Source organism: Excalfactoria chinensis, chromosome 17 (genome assembly GCF_039878825.1).
Source record: "Excalfactoria chinensis isolate bCotChi1 chromosome 17, bCotChi1.hap2, whole genome shotgun sequence".
NCBI classification, from domain to species: domain Eukaryota; kingdom Metazoa; phylum Chordata; class Aves; order Galliformes; family Phasianidae; genus Excalfactoria; species Excalfactoria chinensis.
Window position 1 is genome coordinate 6,872,072 of NC_092841.1, and position 15,743 is coordinate 6,887,814.

The 15,743-nt window shown below is 37.5% G+C and overlaps 1 protein-coding gene across 1 annotated transcript in view; it reads left to right on the forward strand.

Annotated features, from left to right (window-relative positions):
* CEP112 (centrosomal protein 112) overlaps positions 1-15,743 on the forward strand; it is a 131,795-nt gene that overhangs the window by 12,071 nt on the left and 103,981 nt on the right. The window contains exons 7-12 of the mRNA XM_072351644.1: positions 847-894; positions 1,027-1,104; positions 10,810-10,896; positions 12,685-12,784; positions 13,940-14,058; positions 15,118-15,261. Of these exons, the coding sequence (XP_072207745.1) occupies positions 847-894; positions 1,027-1,104; positions 10,810-10,896; positions 12,685-12,784; positions 13,940-14,058; positions 15,118-15,261 (576 nt within the window). The remainder of the gene's footprint in view (positions 1-846; positions 895-1,026; positions 1,105-10,809; positions 10,897-12,684; positions 12,785-13,939; positions 14,059-15,117; positions 15,262-15,743) is intronic.

Below are 15,743 nucleotides of genomic sequence, written 5' to 3' on the forward strand. Positions count from 1 at the left end.
ATTTCAGAGGGATTAAGCCTCTTTTACCTCTGATAAGTTCAACACAAATGTATTTAATAGCACTGGAGAAAGTGCAGACATCTGATATATTTGCCATGCCTCATAGATCTATTTAATCTTTTTTGTTAAATAAATGGGCTAAATTTTGTAAAATATGTATTGTAGCCACATTCCAATTCCAAATCTCACTGCCACGTTTTATGAGATTATACCCTTGAAAGCTTCTCCTGAGTTTTACTCAGTCTCTACGGTGTAATGGTTGAGTCCCATCGTCTGAAGGAAATTAAAAAGATGCAGCTCTCTGATAGAGGAATTGGGTTCTGAACGGTGCTCTGCATCCAGTTCTTAAAGCAGCTCTTTCAATCTCTATTTTTAATTGCATGGTACTGCTAATGACTTATTTCCTTTTTTTGTCTCTGACTTACATACGTGGCTACAGTCTCAACAGTCACGTTTTTCAAAAACACAAGACTAAAATCACTGTATTCAGGAATATTCTCCAGCTTTACACTAATTTAAATGAATTGTATCCAATGAAGTTGCTTTTTTGGTAGAAACTATTTAGCAGATCCTATGAAGCTGCTCAGTAGACTATTATCTAAGCAATCATAAGCCATTGGCGCGGTTTGAAATCAAGATAAATGATTTTAAGGTATCAGGACTTCCATTAAAACTGTTCTCTCAGATTTACAATATTTATTAACAATTTGTTAGGTCTTTGGAAGAACATTCAAAAGGTTTCCTTTAACCTTGCTGTTCTGTCCTGTGTTTTTGTTTTTGTTTCTCTGTTTGTGAGAAATAAGACATTGCTGATACGATTACATGATCTTTAACTTTGTCTTTCAGCTTGAAAATCCAAGATATTTACGGGAAAAACCAGTGCCATTGTCTTTGGTAGGTATTTATATTCCCTTGGTATTTTATTAGGGCAAGCAAGCATAGTTAATGTTTTTCCTTTCTGTTTAGGAATGATTCCTAGTCAGAGTTATTACTTCGAACTCAGAATCTGTTTTTCTTATTCAATAGAAGACACCCAAGATTGGCCTAGGGAAAGGTAGCAGTTTCCAGGAGGACGCAGCCGTCTTTCGGATGCATGAAAAGGAGGTAAGGTGCTATTTAGTCTTTTTAGGGTTGTAGCTACATGTAATGTGATGCTTAAATAAGCAGCCTGGTACACCAGCTGTGTGGTACGTGTGTATTTCACTTTCTCTGCACTGTTCAAATATTCACTGTTCTTCTGCACTGACAGTGTTCAACCACCATTGCCCCAGGATGAGGCAAGACAAGGTTTCACAAGATGTGAAAATAGTCTAAAAAATAACTAACTTGTAAGCACAGTGTTGTCATTTAAGTAATATTAAATGAACGGGGATGCAAGCCAAGTTGCTACACAAAATACTCAGCAAATGATTTTCTTTTTCTCTGGAAAAATCCTTCAAACCACACAGTAAAAATCTGGTACTTCTTGCTAATGTTGCTTTACTGTGGGCTAGTTTAAACTGGAAAGGTTATAGAAAGTATTTCACAATCACCATGTGTGTGCTATTAAGTAGGGAACTTAAATGTGTTTTTTTCTTGCTTTGTTTGTGAAGCTCAATTAAAAATAAAGCCTCTCCATTTATAGAATGTAGTTGTATTTACAGGAGAAAAAAGTGCCATTCGAGAGTTTGTAAACCTTGAGCTGCTTTCAACCTCTTTGTAGTCGGATAGGAGAACATAAAATAGGATAACTGCGGTTTTTGGCTTTTAACCTTTAGACCTTTGTTCATAAACCATTCCTGCACCTGTTTTGATTCTGTAATGCTAAGCACATGGCTATCTGCAATGATAACCACATCACAGTTTTATGAAAATGTGATCATCATCAGACAGTGGTTCTTAGCAGTGTTTTTCCCCCAAATACTTCTGACATGGATTAAACCATTTGGGAAGCTGCCATTGCTGGAGAATCCTGAGTTTAAACAAGGAAGATGCAACAAAACAAATATATCAGTTTTCAGCAGTGCAGCAAAACAGAACAGATTGCACGACGAGCTTATCTTGATAAATAGGAAAAAGCTTCACTTTAAGCCTCAGCTTTGGTCATCCTGGGTGCTACTCAGCACTCCGCTGAGTAAAGGAGGGCAGAAGAAAAGTCAGTGCTAACATTCAGTTTTGAAATACTTTTGGATTTTAAAGGAATTTGCTTACTTTCTTTTTAACTGAAGGTTACAAACATTGCCAGGAATAAGTTAGTACTGAGTGCTGTATATCAACTGTATTATTAATACTTTATTTCCTTATTTTGTGTTTTATACGACACTAATGCTTTGTGCAGTAACTATTAGAAAGCTTCGTCTGTCTGGGATAACTGAAAATGTTGAATGTTTGCAATATTCTTGATGACTGTATTACTTTATCCATTGATAACGTTTGGGTATTGGAGTGCAGATGCTTTTCCAGCCTTCTGTAACCCAAAGCAATGTGGCAGAAGTGGTTGTGTTTTCATCTGGAGCAGAGTTGTGTTGTGCAACTGAAGGGAGGAGTAATTGTGGGGAGGTCGATGGGTGAATTTTCAGGAGGATATGGAATATCTGCAGGATAATTTCCCTCAATTTGTTACGTGGAATGAGGGCTGAGGAAAAGAGATTTAAGAGCTGAAAGATGAGCTGATGAGTGAAAAGCACCTGAGAGTGCAGAGAATAGGGAAGACGTCTTTCGCCTGGAAATGCATTTTAACTGATTGAGGGCTTTATGAAAGATGGAAAGGAAGAGTGTTACTTTTCAAGACTTAAGTGTTTAAAATAGAGATGTAGAACTTTTGGCTTTGTAATCTTCATTTATGTTTTCCTCTTTTTTTTGGGGGGGGGGGAATAAACACTCCCGTTTCTTGCATGAAACAAATCTTATTTGAAAAGGTCATCGAGGCATATAGTTCTGTTGCAACAAAATTTCTGGGATTTATTCATACTTACACACTAAGATAAAGTCAGCATGCTGCAGTCTTGATCTGGCTGCAAGTGTGTTAAATGTAAAGTGCTGAAAGCAGAAGATTTAGTGTGTTTCTCACTTGTCTGGCAGGAGATTGTACCTTGAAAGTGAAGGGATTGTTAAGGGCTGTGATGTAGAACATTGGATGTAGTGGAAGGAGAAGGCAGGAAGGAAAGTAAGCTGTAGAATTTGGGAGGTGTTATCGGTGAATGGAGGTGGAGTTTTAGAAGTAAATGAGTAAACACGTGGAAATAAAGTACATGCTGCTGCAATTTAAAGGAGAGGGGTGTGCTGTGTTGGGATGAATCAAAATGGCTCAGATTAGGAAGTGATTAATTAAGAGCAGTGAGACTGTGACCGTAATGTCAACAGCAGGTGACGTTGTTTTCTCCTTTCTCCAGTTCTACGAAGGGATCAGTGGGCACTGTCCTTCTGGTTTTGATTTCTTCCTCTTAATTGCTTTGTTCTATGCTGAAGTACTTAAATACATGAATGAGACACTTAATGCATGCCAGAAAAGAAACAATAAATAAAACTAATATGGAGACAGTATTCTGAGAGAAGGAGACTTGTAATTAAATTAAGCTTGTACTGATGTAAAATTAACATTATACTGCTCTGAGCTACGGCATGGGTTTGATATTTTTTTCCTCATAGAAAACAGATATTTTGTTCATATTTTCCAAGAATGGTAACAGTCTATCAGTATTGTTCTCTTACATTATGATGCAGCCCAACTCCTGGTACCATAGGGAGGGAGGAGGTCAGGTTTCCCAATGACTTCAGGTGCAAAATTTCAGGACCTGGTCCTTGATATTCATTGGGACTTCTTTATTTGGTGGAGTCCCCTGGAGGTGTTTGGGAAACATGGAGATGTGATACTGGGGAATGTGGTTAGTGGGGATGGGTTGGGGTTGAATTTGGTGGTCTTAGTGGTCTCTTTCAACTGTAATAATCCTACTCTTCTATGTGGGGACATGGTTTAGGAGGCATGGCAGTGATAGGTCAATGGTTGGACTTGATATCTTAGATTCATACCCTCTATTTATTTACCAAATTACCATTCCCCTTCATTTGTCTCCTTGTGAATTCAGTCAGTCTTCTGTTCTTAAACTCCTGGCTGTTTTCAAAGTGGTAAAATTTGCTTTTAATTATGGTGGATATTCTTGTTAACATGTATGAATGCATGTTCAGGTGTGGCCCACAAGAGGCAAGAAAATCCAAAAAGGCAGATAAGACACAGTCATTTATTTATTTATTTTACTTCTCTATAACTTTTCTTGTGGTAGCTTGGGTAGGAAAATACTTTCATTTCCCTTTAAAATGACTCAGAGCAGTCGGTATTGTGACTTTGAATGTTTCATTTCAGTTTTTTCTTCATCCACAAACCTGGTGTCTGTTTTGAATTCGATGTTTGATTTATTTTGAGAATTGAGCTGTAAACTGACTCTCACTGCCTAGTTATCATTCTGAGCAGCGATCTGTTAGTTCACATTTAGAAATGCAGCAATCTTGACTTCTGTTAACATGATTCCTGACTGATTAATGTCCTGTTCCTAAGAACACATGCAAGTTGTCCATTGTCTTCTGTATGAGGAAATCACATCCTGTCTGCTTTGATAATTCTTTAGAATGTAATGTAATAAAACCCAAACCTTATTTTATTGCTAGACTGGTGTGAGACATACGGTGTGTGTCAGGATGAGACATGTTTTCATAAGCTGACTTGTGATTTATAATTCCCGATACTAATTGGTCTGGTCATAGAGATATATATGTACGTGTGCGTGTATATATTTATTTGCTGCAGTTTGTGAACTATGTCTTTAATTACTGCACATATGTGCTGGAGACATTGAGAAAGATCAAAGAGGTAGGTTAGCAATTCAAACTAGTGCTTCAACCAGTAGAATGTCCAGATGGTTGCCAAGCAGCTGGGAATTAATCTTTTGCTGCATGATTAATCTCTACCTCAAAGTGTCTCTCTTTCTTTTTAAGTATGATCTTTTTTTTTTACATGTATAGATCCCATTTTTTTTAAGGCAGAAAATACATTGAATAGAAAAAGTCAGTGCTATGTGCTCTTATTGCCACGTTACAGTTGTGATATAAAAACAGAAGTACAGTTGTAACGACTCTTTAGATCTCGAAATGAGTGCAAAAAGTTCAGTAGCTGGTGAACATGAAAAGATAAAGAATAACATTAGGAAAATAAGTTGTATTGACTGAGCGTATACAGAATAATTTATTTCACTGGACTCAGCACTATGTAAAATTAGGTGAACTCTTCAAGTAGTATGTAGTATTTTATCAGACTCAGTTTTACTTGCTCCCTTTTAAATTGGTGTTGACCTCTGCACATTCACAAGGTTCATCGGGATTCACTTTTTAATACTGGCATTTCCAAGCTCTCTTTTATGTAATTGCATCTGATAAGTTATTACCATAGAAAAGCTTTGACAATTCCCATACATATTTAACTTCTTCGATGCTTACTGATACTTCCTGTACTATAAGTGGCAAACGTATTTATTATGCATGGGAAAAGGACAGTTACCACTCCAAATAAAGCCCTTAAGTAATGTGAAGTGCTGTAGTGCTAATATGTCTTCTCTGTTTATTAACTAACACATCTTGGAGGGTAAGAATACCATTTCAAGTTATTACCATAGTTGGAGCACAAAGCAGTGTGCTTTTCTGCCTGTTCCCAGCACCCTCAACTTGAAAATCTATGAAAAAATGACTGTTCTCTTTTGAAAGAGATTAATGACGTTTACACATCAATACCAACAATTACCCATTCAGCTCCTTTTCTGTATACAGCAAATGTTCAATGTCATTAAAAAAAATAGTCAGACATCTTACTTGATGGGGTAAAGCTGATATGATCTGACCTAGGACAAAGCTTTTCATTTTTAGTGGCTATGGAAATGGAGTAATGTCCTACTAATTTTATTTCACATCAGTTAATATCTAGTTTCTTTTCAAACAATACTATGTTAAAATGCTTTAAGTGGAAGTAGTGGCTGCAGTGCTTTTAAAGAGCATGAATACAAAGGAGGTTAGAAATGTGGAGAGAAGAATAAATGTTTGTTAGGTCAAATAATGTAGTCCAGATAATAAACATAGGCTTTTGTGGAGGGACCTTTGCATCTGGGCAGAGTGCCATGTATATAGAGGCTCTTTTTACATTCTAACTTCTGGCTTGCATATTTCTCTTGTTTGCTGGTTTGTTGAGACTGTATGGGCTTTGCAACAGAGACTTCCCAAGACTTTTTTTCTTAACCTTAGGCATTATCTTGGATACAAACGCTGATAGTATTTAATGCAAGAATTTGGAGTGGATACGTATCTGCTGTTGCAAAATTCATTCATTTTTTGGAGGAGCAGATTTCTGTGTTACTCTGAGATGGACACAGAACCACCAGGAAGAAGGTCCAGTGTTAATGTGGATCCCAAATGGAAAACCTGCTTTTACTGTGTGTAACGTTCTACTATGAACAATGTTGACACCACCTGTGTTTAGAAGGAAATCAAGTCTTTTTGCACTTCTAATCTAAGAGTTGCTCTATTTGATATTCTCCTCGTGATTTGCACACTTTGTTTTGCCATAGGCTTCTACTGTGCTTTATGTGGTTTGAATTTCCAGCTCTGGTTTGTCACTAGAAGGGATACGATGGCTGAGCTCATAAATGTGTGAAAGATAAAGTGTATTCCTACATCCATCTGATGTCTTATTGCCTTTTTCTCTTCGTAGTATAATGCCCCTTTTCCTTGATTAAAAACACTTGTGAGAGAAGATGATGAATACTGATCTACGGAAAGGTGTGTGTATGAGTAGAGGGTGCTTGATAAATATGAAAAGTGAAGCTAAAATATAGATCACATGCATACATTTCTATTCAAAGAAGTCACTACAAAGTACTAATTTCTTTCTCTGCAGTGTCATGTACACACATGTACACATTTCCTGGCTATTTGGCCTCTTAAGCTTCTCTAAATGTTAAAAATTGAAATGTTAGTATACCTCAAAGTTTTTTCTTAGACAGGTTTGTGGGTGCAATACGAGATACAGGAAGAATGCAGTGAAAAAAATCCTTGTTAATTATAATCAGAGCTGCACTTTTGCTTTTGTGAAGCTGCATTTGTGCAGAGTCTTGAGTATTTTTCAAGTACAGCATCTCTTCCCATGTTAAACATGAGTTTGTTTCTATAGAAAGTTCTAGTTGTTTTTTTTTTAAAGAAATCTTTTTCCTCCGTGAAAATATCAAAGCTTTGTATTGTGAGCTGATCTCTTTAAGCAGCTGCATTACAGCAAGGCAAATAGGTTTTGTTGGACATTGTAAGATACACGAGTCATCGTTCTACATTGTTAGCTCTCACTTTGAAGTTCTCATTTCTTGTTTACATCATTCTCCCCCTTTCCTCTCTTTCTCCGTCCCCCATATATTCATAGACTTGGAAAATATCTGGCAAGCAAACAATACTGTTTTGTCAAATATCCAGAAACCTCTGATGGATGTTAGGGCTTCACAGTGCCACCTCTGGCCCAAGGGGGATCCCTGGAATGAAAGTGAGTGAAGAATGAGCAGTGTTTCAAAGCTGCCTCTGAACTACAGCCTCAAACCCATATTGTTCCTTTACTTAGAGATTGGCTTTAGAACCAGATCTTTGAATATTTCTAGATTATCCTTTTTTTTTTTTCCTTTTTTGTAAATAGTGACAAGATGTTTGTCTTTTGTCTCAAGGAAAACTGGGGATATCGCCTTTATTTTTGCAAAGATTTCTGACGCTTGCAGGTTGCTCTATCAGCTTTAGTTTGACAGCTATTAAAATTTTCATAGCAACTAACCTGCATGTGAAGTTGTAAGACAGTGATATGAGGCAAATCTGCTGTAAGGTAACTGCTTACTGCTTTTAGCGTATGAGGGTATTTTTGTTTGTTGGTTGTTTTTGCTCTTTAAATCAGGAAGAAAGTGTGAGGAGGCCCATCAAAGCAGTTCTGTTCTCCATGGCTTTAAATAACAGGGACAGCACAGATGTTTGACATCAGTGATGTTTACATGGCCTTAGGGTTTAATTGCCTCATACTCTTTGTAAGGAGAGTAAACAATGACAGAAATCCAAAGGAATGGTGGTCAGGATAGCAGTGGCTGCATTTCATACATAGTTGCAAACTTCTGCAATATAGCCAAATATCTACACAATAGCTGGGTGTTTTTTGTTTCTTTCATAGAATCCTAATGTCAGGGGTTGGAAGGGACCTTATTTTCATTGGTAACATGTCATAAGCTTAATGTTCTCTGCTGCTGGTGATAAAATATTAAGACTGATGGGTGTCAGGACAGCTATTTGATCTTACATTTTTCTAAGCTGCTTTTACCTTCTTTTCCTAAAACTGAGGGATGAGTTGGTTGGTTACTGTGGTGAGCGAGTTTGTTTCTTAAGGTGTTAAACACCAAAGTGGGAAGAGCACTTTATAGAAGCATGTAAAGTTATCTAGTGTTATGGTATGGGTGGCTGAGGTGACTTAGAATGGGAGGTTTGGAATTTGATGCCTACAGATACACTCTTGGCTCCATTGAGTGTGGTTGTCATTTCTAAGATACTCCTTTGTTTAAATATTTCATTGAAGATTAAAACTCCAAAATTGAAGGGTAGAAGTTGCACCCAAATGTGAATTGAGATCATTTGCTTCAAACCCAGCCTTAATGAGGTCCTTTTCTAAATGTGTTTTCATCCTACTCCATATTTCTTCCTTTACGTCTGCACAGAGCTGGGGTAAGGCCAGCTTCCAGAGGGTGGGCCAGAAAGTTGGCTCTGTTGTTGCAATGCTTCTTGGCTTTCTCACAGGTTTTCACAGAATAAATCATAAATGTTGGGTTTTAAAACAAATATCTCTATTTTTACAGCAAATACTTACATTGACATTTCAATGAAGACTGATGGAGTTGTGTTGGAAGTATTGAACCCTTATCACATTTGTTGTCTGGTATTATTATTACCAGCTACTCATTACAAATGCATGCAACCCTAAGTTATAAATGTATCATGTTTGTGTGTGTTTAATATGTATGCAGGTGCAATGGCTACAAATCAGGAGTTCATAAGCTTTTAAGAAGACTGGAGTTTCCAGTATTTGTGTTTTCACGAGTCCTTCGTATTTATTTATGGGATGTTCACAAACTGTCTGTCTGGAGGTGGATTATTCAGCTCTGTTTTTAATGAACACTTATTTATCACCAGATAGTAAGATTTTTCTTCTATAATGTCACTTTTTTGAGGGATATATGCATCTATTTCTTTTCATATATCTACATATGCATATATTTTAAGAACAGAACATGCGTTTTTATTATGATGCTTATTTTTGGACGATAAGCGCTGTCTGAGAGCTGAGCATACTTTCCTTTTCCTCTGGATTAATTGTCAATCCAACTTGATTTTTTTTTGGTCATTTGCATAAGACTGCATGAGTCTTCAGTCCTGAGAGATAAGAACCTTTGACCTTTGTGTGGTGTAACCAGCAGGGGTGTGCTTTGGGCATTGGTGGAAACCAAGAACTTCTGCTGCTCTCCTGCTTCCAGATCTGCAGTGTTTATTGAACTGCATCTTGTATTTTCTGGTTGAGTGATGCCTTGGAGTTTTGTAGGTTTTTTTGTTTCAAGAAAAAACATATTTCTGCAAGTTGTGATTATCAACAGAATAGAAACTAATAATTTGCAGTGTATTTATTGGTCTGATATGTTAAAGATTTGTGTTGGGGTGACTACTTTGGATAAGTCAAAGAGTGAAAATAGGAGCAGTTACTGGTTCATTTGGAGTTCATCAGCTGAGGTGAGAAGCTGGGCTGTGCAAAGCTAGGAATGTGAGAGCTGTGAGGAGGTGGGGGCCGCACGCAAGGCAGGTGGGCCTCAGTGTTGCAGGCTCTTGGATGATGGCAAGAAACTGTTTTGGTGCCTTCTGTTAAGGTTGTGGTCCCTCCTGTGTAACGTGGTGGGTTGCTGGGATGTGCCATGGTTTGGGAGCTTTTTCTGGCAGCTTTGCTGTCTGAATGGGAGGAACAGCAAAAGGCAGAACTGTGGAACGGCCTGGAGCTGGATCAGAGGTGCCACTTTTGCTTTGCAGAAACTCTGGGAACACAAAATACCTCTTATATTTGCAGTCTCAGGGTAAGCTGTAAAGGCAAATATGCAAGAAATTAAAAATGCTTTTAAAACTGTAAGTGATAAGCAACAAAGTGTCATTGTTGGGACGAGGTAAGTACCCAGCTTCGAACAAACACGAGCAGCAGCAGCAGGAAATGGATTTGAACAATCAAATTCAGCAGCAATCTTAGTCCTGTTATGAGTAACCTTAAAAAGGAAATGTGTTTATAATGAGAGATCTCTGAATAATGGAAAACAAACAAAAATAAACGTGCATCTGGGGCAGGGGATGTTCTTTGTGTAAATGCAACACCTGCCTAAATGGTGAAGGCACACTTCCCATACTTGGTGTATTAACATAAATATGAAAAGCTTCATTCTTAAGTGTTTGTTTAGGTAAAAGATGATAGCTTTTTTGGGCAGTAGCAGTTGTTTTTATTGCCAATGAAAACATCTTACCAATTCATTTTCTAAATAAATATTTGAGGTTGAGGCCTTTTGTAACTGCTTGATCAGATAAACAAGAAAATGCTGGAAAACTGGATATTGATTATTTTTCACAGCAGATATTAGGGATTTCCCATTACCTTCTGAAAGACACCACTGAATTATGTAAAGGTTACGCAAAGGTCGCTGTGATTTATTCTTTATTTTAATTAAGCTGCTTATTGGTTCTGTTGTATTTTTAAAGCTAGACATGAAAATGAAAATGATGGAAGGTAAATTTCATGAAGAGAGACTTCAGTTACAGCAGAAGCACGATTCTAATGTTCAAAAGGTAAAAACTGCTTTTATTTCTTCTCCAGCAATAATATTTAGGCCAAAATAATAGACAACTCGATTGTAATAAATTGTTTGCAATTGTACTTACAGAAACCTAAGTTTCTAAGTTTTCCTTTAAATTAAGGTTGTAGGTAACAGTTTGCAGAATCTGATACGAACGTGGAATATTATAACGTGAACTTGGGAAGTGGGAAATGCTTGCAGGAAGCAGATGAAAATACAAGATGGGGTGGGTTTTTAATTAATGATTAAACAAGACAACCCATGTTAGGGAGCCTCGCAGCCTCTATGGATTCATGTGCTGGTGAAATGATCAACTTGTAATTTTCCTGTTAAATGGAAGGTACTTGTAGGAAATGGTGCAGAAAAATACTTAAAGGGATTTATTTTTTATGGCCAAAGCGTAGGCTGGTCTGTAAACAGTCTTCATGTATGTTATTGCATCATTAAAGCTGCATGTTCCTTTTAACTCTCTCGGCAATAAAATGCTACCAGATACACATCCCTCAGCTTAAGTTGGATTTGTCTTTATTGTATTGCATGACACCACCTTTGGGGAAGATTAAAAAAAAAGACTGTCAAAGACTGTCATGTTACCTTTAACACCACCCTATAAATGCATGGGGTCAGATTGAGTTACTAAGTGCCTTCTGAAAGCTCTGATCCAGCAGTGCATCGGGAGCCAAGCGCACAGGAGCACCACGACTTACCCTACTTTAAGCTTTATCTTTCTGAGTATCTCAGTTTTGTTTCTTAAGTCTGAGTCAGAGACCGGGAGGAAGTGAGTTGACACAACACTGTGACACATCAAAGCCTCCTGAAAGGATGTGAATATTTGGTCAGGTGCGTTTTTGGCTCATCTGTTCTCCATGTCTGCAAGTAGAACTGGCGAGCAAAGATGAGAGAATAAAGGAAACAGCTTTGTGAGAATAAGAAATAGTTGAAATGCTTTCTCATCCCTTGAGTTGTCATCCTTTTCTAACTAATGTTAGAATTCCATCTTTTGAAGTAGTTTAATAATATTGGATGTTTCAGAAGAGGTTAAATAGTGTCATATTAATCTTTAAAGACACAAACCATTTAATGCAGATGGAATAATATTGTTTTAAGATGAAAGCTTCTGTTTGATGAGAGATTTGGGGCACTGCTATAAAATTGCTGTGGCTTTATTGTTTATCTTAAATGTGAAGTTTCAATTAAAATGGTATCTCAAAGTGTGCAACCATTCAAACTTCTTTCCAAAATCACCATGTACAGAAATGTAAATGTGGTTACACCTCATGGGCTTGGTCTGGGTCTTCACTGAGAACAATTCTTTGTAAGAGTCTAATGAAGTTCATCAGGGATTCAGGCATTTTGTAGACCTGCTGAGAATTGTAAAGCTTTTAAGTAATATTAGTCCGTATAAATGTTAAAAACGAAATAAATCATGTCTATTTGCAGCAGTAGCACTGGGAAACTTCCCAATTCTTCTATCTGAGTTTTTGTCTTGTAATTGCAACACTGAATATGCCCAAATTTTAAAAGAAAACAAAAGACTCCCCCTAAAACATGAAAGTCCTTTTAAATCTGCTCCAGTGTCTGCTTTTATCTAAATCAGTCCTTTGTTTATGACTTGGCAGTCTCAGCGATGAAAATTACTCATTTCATTGCTTACCCTGCAAGGTCTAAGTGTATCTTAAAGGCAGTTCCTTTGACAGGTATCAGTGTACATTACTCCGTGCGCTGCTTGTGGCTTCGTGCTTTCAGAAGTTTGTTACAGTGCTGTGAATCTTCTCTGCAGATTTTGGATCGGAAGAATGACGAAATAGAGCTGTTGAAATCCCTTCACAAATCCAAACAAAATGAAGCTGAGGAGACAATTAGAAAACTGGAGAAGAAAGGTGATTTTTATCTTTTCTTTTCCCCCCTGTGGTTGGTTTTTGCATGGTGATGTTGTACTGCATCGTGTTTGTGGCTGTGAACCTGTGCATCCCTTCTAGCTACAAACATACCTCTTCATTTACAGGTCTTGCTCTTGTTTTTCCTTTAGGCTTGAGAGGCTTGTGATGCTGCCTTTACTAGCTGTCCAGTTGCCAAACCAAGTTTTCCGAGAGACAGTGTGATCTTATGTTTAATACTTAGTCACTGAAAAAAAAAGTCTTTGATACTGAAGTATGTTGACCACTTCTTCCAAACTTTTGGAATCTCTGGTTCAAGGTTAATTTATTTATACATTCAGTACATTTTAATCAAACCACAATGTATTATTTACTTTGGTCTATTGTGGCAAGAGATTTCAAACATCAGTAGTAGTCTTGAATGCATTGCAAGTTTGAAACTTGGCCCATCCGAGTGTGGCTTGTCAGCAGTTTCTGAATATTACTTTCTTCAAGAATTCCTTGGAGTGTATTTATGCTGTGGATGGAACCACAATGTAAAATAATACAAGTTTGGTAAACTAGGCACAGGAAGGGAGAGGGTTCCATGTATATTTTACCTGCTCCTTACAAAGAGAATTGTCCTGCAAGCAATGCAGTGCTTTTAGCTCTCATCAGCTGCTGTGGGCTACATTAGCGTCACCTGCACTCTTGTCAAGCATTGAAAGTCATCAGTCTTTTCTGAAAAGTGGTTGTGTTCCTACTTTGTTTTCCATAAATGTCAGCCTCTGTTCTTGGTGCAACAAGTTGCAATTTGAGTATTTTTGGTCCTTCAGCCCACGTGAGAACCTCTTTCTGAGAGTGTACAAAATCAGGCTAGAAATGCCTGTTTTCTTTAGATTCTGTGGATTCTTTTTTGATGTTTCTTCACCGCTAGAGTAAGAAAAACCTCACTGAAATATTTTCTAAACATAATAGAGAACACCCTGTACTATTTTAGTGTTAAAAGGTCTGAGTACTAAGTTGTAAATCGCATACGTTAAGTATTTTTAACAGCAGAAAAACATGAGGAAAGCCAGGTCAGTTGGAAATTGTTGTTATCTGGTTGCATCTGTTGCCAACAGTGAAAAATCCCAAGGATCTCTCTTGAATGGTTGTTTATTTTCCTATTTCTGACAGTTCAGACCCTGCTCCGTGAGTCACAAGTCATCAGAGAAGCAAAGGAAAAGCAGATTGTAGAGTTAAAGAAGATGTGCGAGAAAAGCACTGAGTCTCTGAACAACGAGTGGGAGAAAAGGGTAATGAATAATGCTTCAAAATGAAAATGTACATCTGTGAGAATACATTTTGTTGCTTTAAAATGTATATGTATAGAATGGGTTACTCTTAGAGATACTTTCCTGTGCTGATTTTATTTGTGTCTAGAGTAGTCTCTCAAGGTTCTCCTTGCCAGCTTTTGTACACATCCTGCCCCTGCCTGCTGGTCTCTCTACAGTTTGGTCCTGGGCTCCACCGGGCCCCCTTGGTGAGCCTTGGGATGTATTAGGGAAGTGTTTATTTCTAGTTGACCTGGCATGGAATTTTAATCTCAGTAAACCTGCTCCTACCTGCTGTCACCACAATTCCTTTGAACTAGTACTTTTGCATCGGGTCATGAATTCTTCAAGATATTTTTATATACTGTTAGACTCGAGGCAGCAAACAGCAAGGCAAAGAAAAGCACGTTTGCTGCAGTAGAGCTTCACCTTTGCCCAGGTTACTGTCAGTGTTTTTCTTGCTTACCCTTGTCAGAAGTGGGAGGGTCACAAGAAGGGCAGAGTGACCTCCCTAGGAGATGAACAGTACTGCTTCATTTTTGGGTTTTTTTTTTGCAGCCCTTGCCCTTAAAAGTGATATTAGTATGAATTTTTGTCTTATGAAAGAAAGATGGTAAATCTTGTCCTTTCTGCTTAAAACCTTGATACTTCAGTGTTTCATTTTAGAGAAATATTATTTTCAGACTGAGGTCATCTCACTTTTTATAGTTACAAAGCAACTGTAACTGTCATCAGTGATGCAGACACATATTGAGAAGGCTAAGTAGGATGCTCAATAAATTCGATTTGACAAAACTATAGAAGCTAAATTGAAGCATTTATGATATAGAAGATGATAGTGTGAAGTATGATGGAAATACAGTGTAAACTACACTATGAAGGGGGTAATGATAGACCTTTTTAGAGAGGGCAATATGGTTATGTTATAGAAGACAGAAATATAGCCTTCACTTGTCAGATGTTCAGTTGGTATACTATGATAATAAACTTACAAATATTCTATATGCAATTTATTATTTGGTAATGCTTTTTGTGGTACAGCTTCACAATGCTGTGGCTGAAATGGAAAAGGAGAAGTTCAGTATTCGGAAGAAGCACACGGAAGACATGCGGGAGCTGCTTGAGGACACCAATGCCCGTCTTACTGAAATGGAGGAAGATTACATGGAACAAATAAAGTCGACTGTAAGCTTTCTGTAAATATGTCACAGCAGCAAGTGTATCTTGGAGTTTTCTGCATTTTTTTAACTGTCTATAAAACTCTGTGAGCAGTCTGGAAGCACTATTTAATCATGCGTCTCAATCTTTTTGATCCTCATTTAGCTTCAAAAAGTATATTGTATCAGTCATATTGGTGTCATAGATATATGTCTGCTGGAGGATGATGATAAGATGGTGGGGGGAGATTTAATCATCGGCTTCAACTTTACTCTCTAGGGAAGTGTAATCCTATGCCAAGCCTTTCAAGTGGGTCTAGTTCCAGCATACCAGGTTTGTAATCATGTAAATTATACAACAATTTGTAGGAAGGCATCATCATCCCAAGCCGTGTTGTTGAATTAATTTCTGAATACTTTTTCCCTCTCAATTTTGTCTGACATGGAAAGAGTCTGATGAACACAAGTATTGAGGGGAAAGATTTCAAATCTATCTTTTCTTGAAAATGC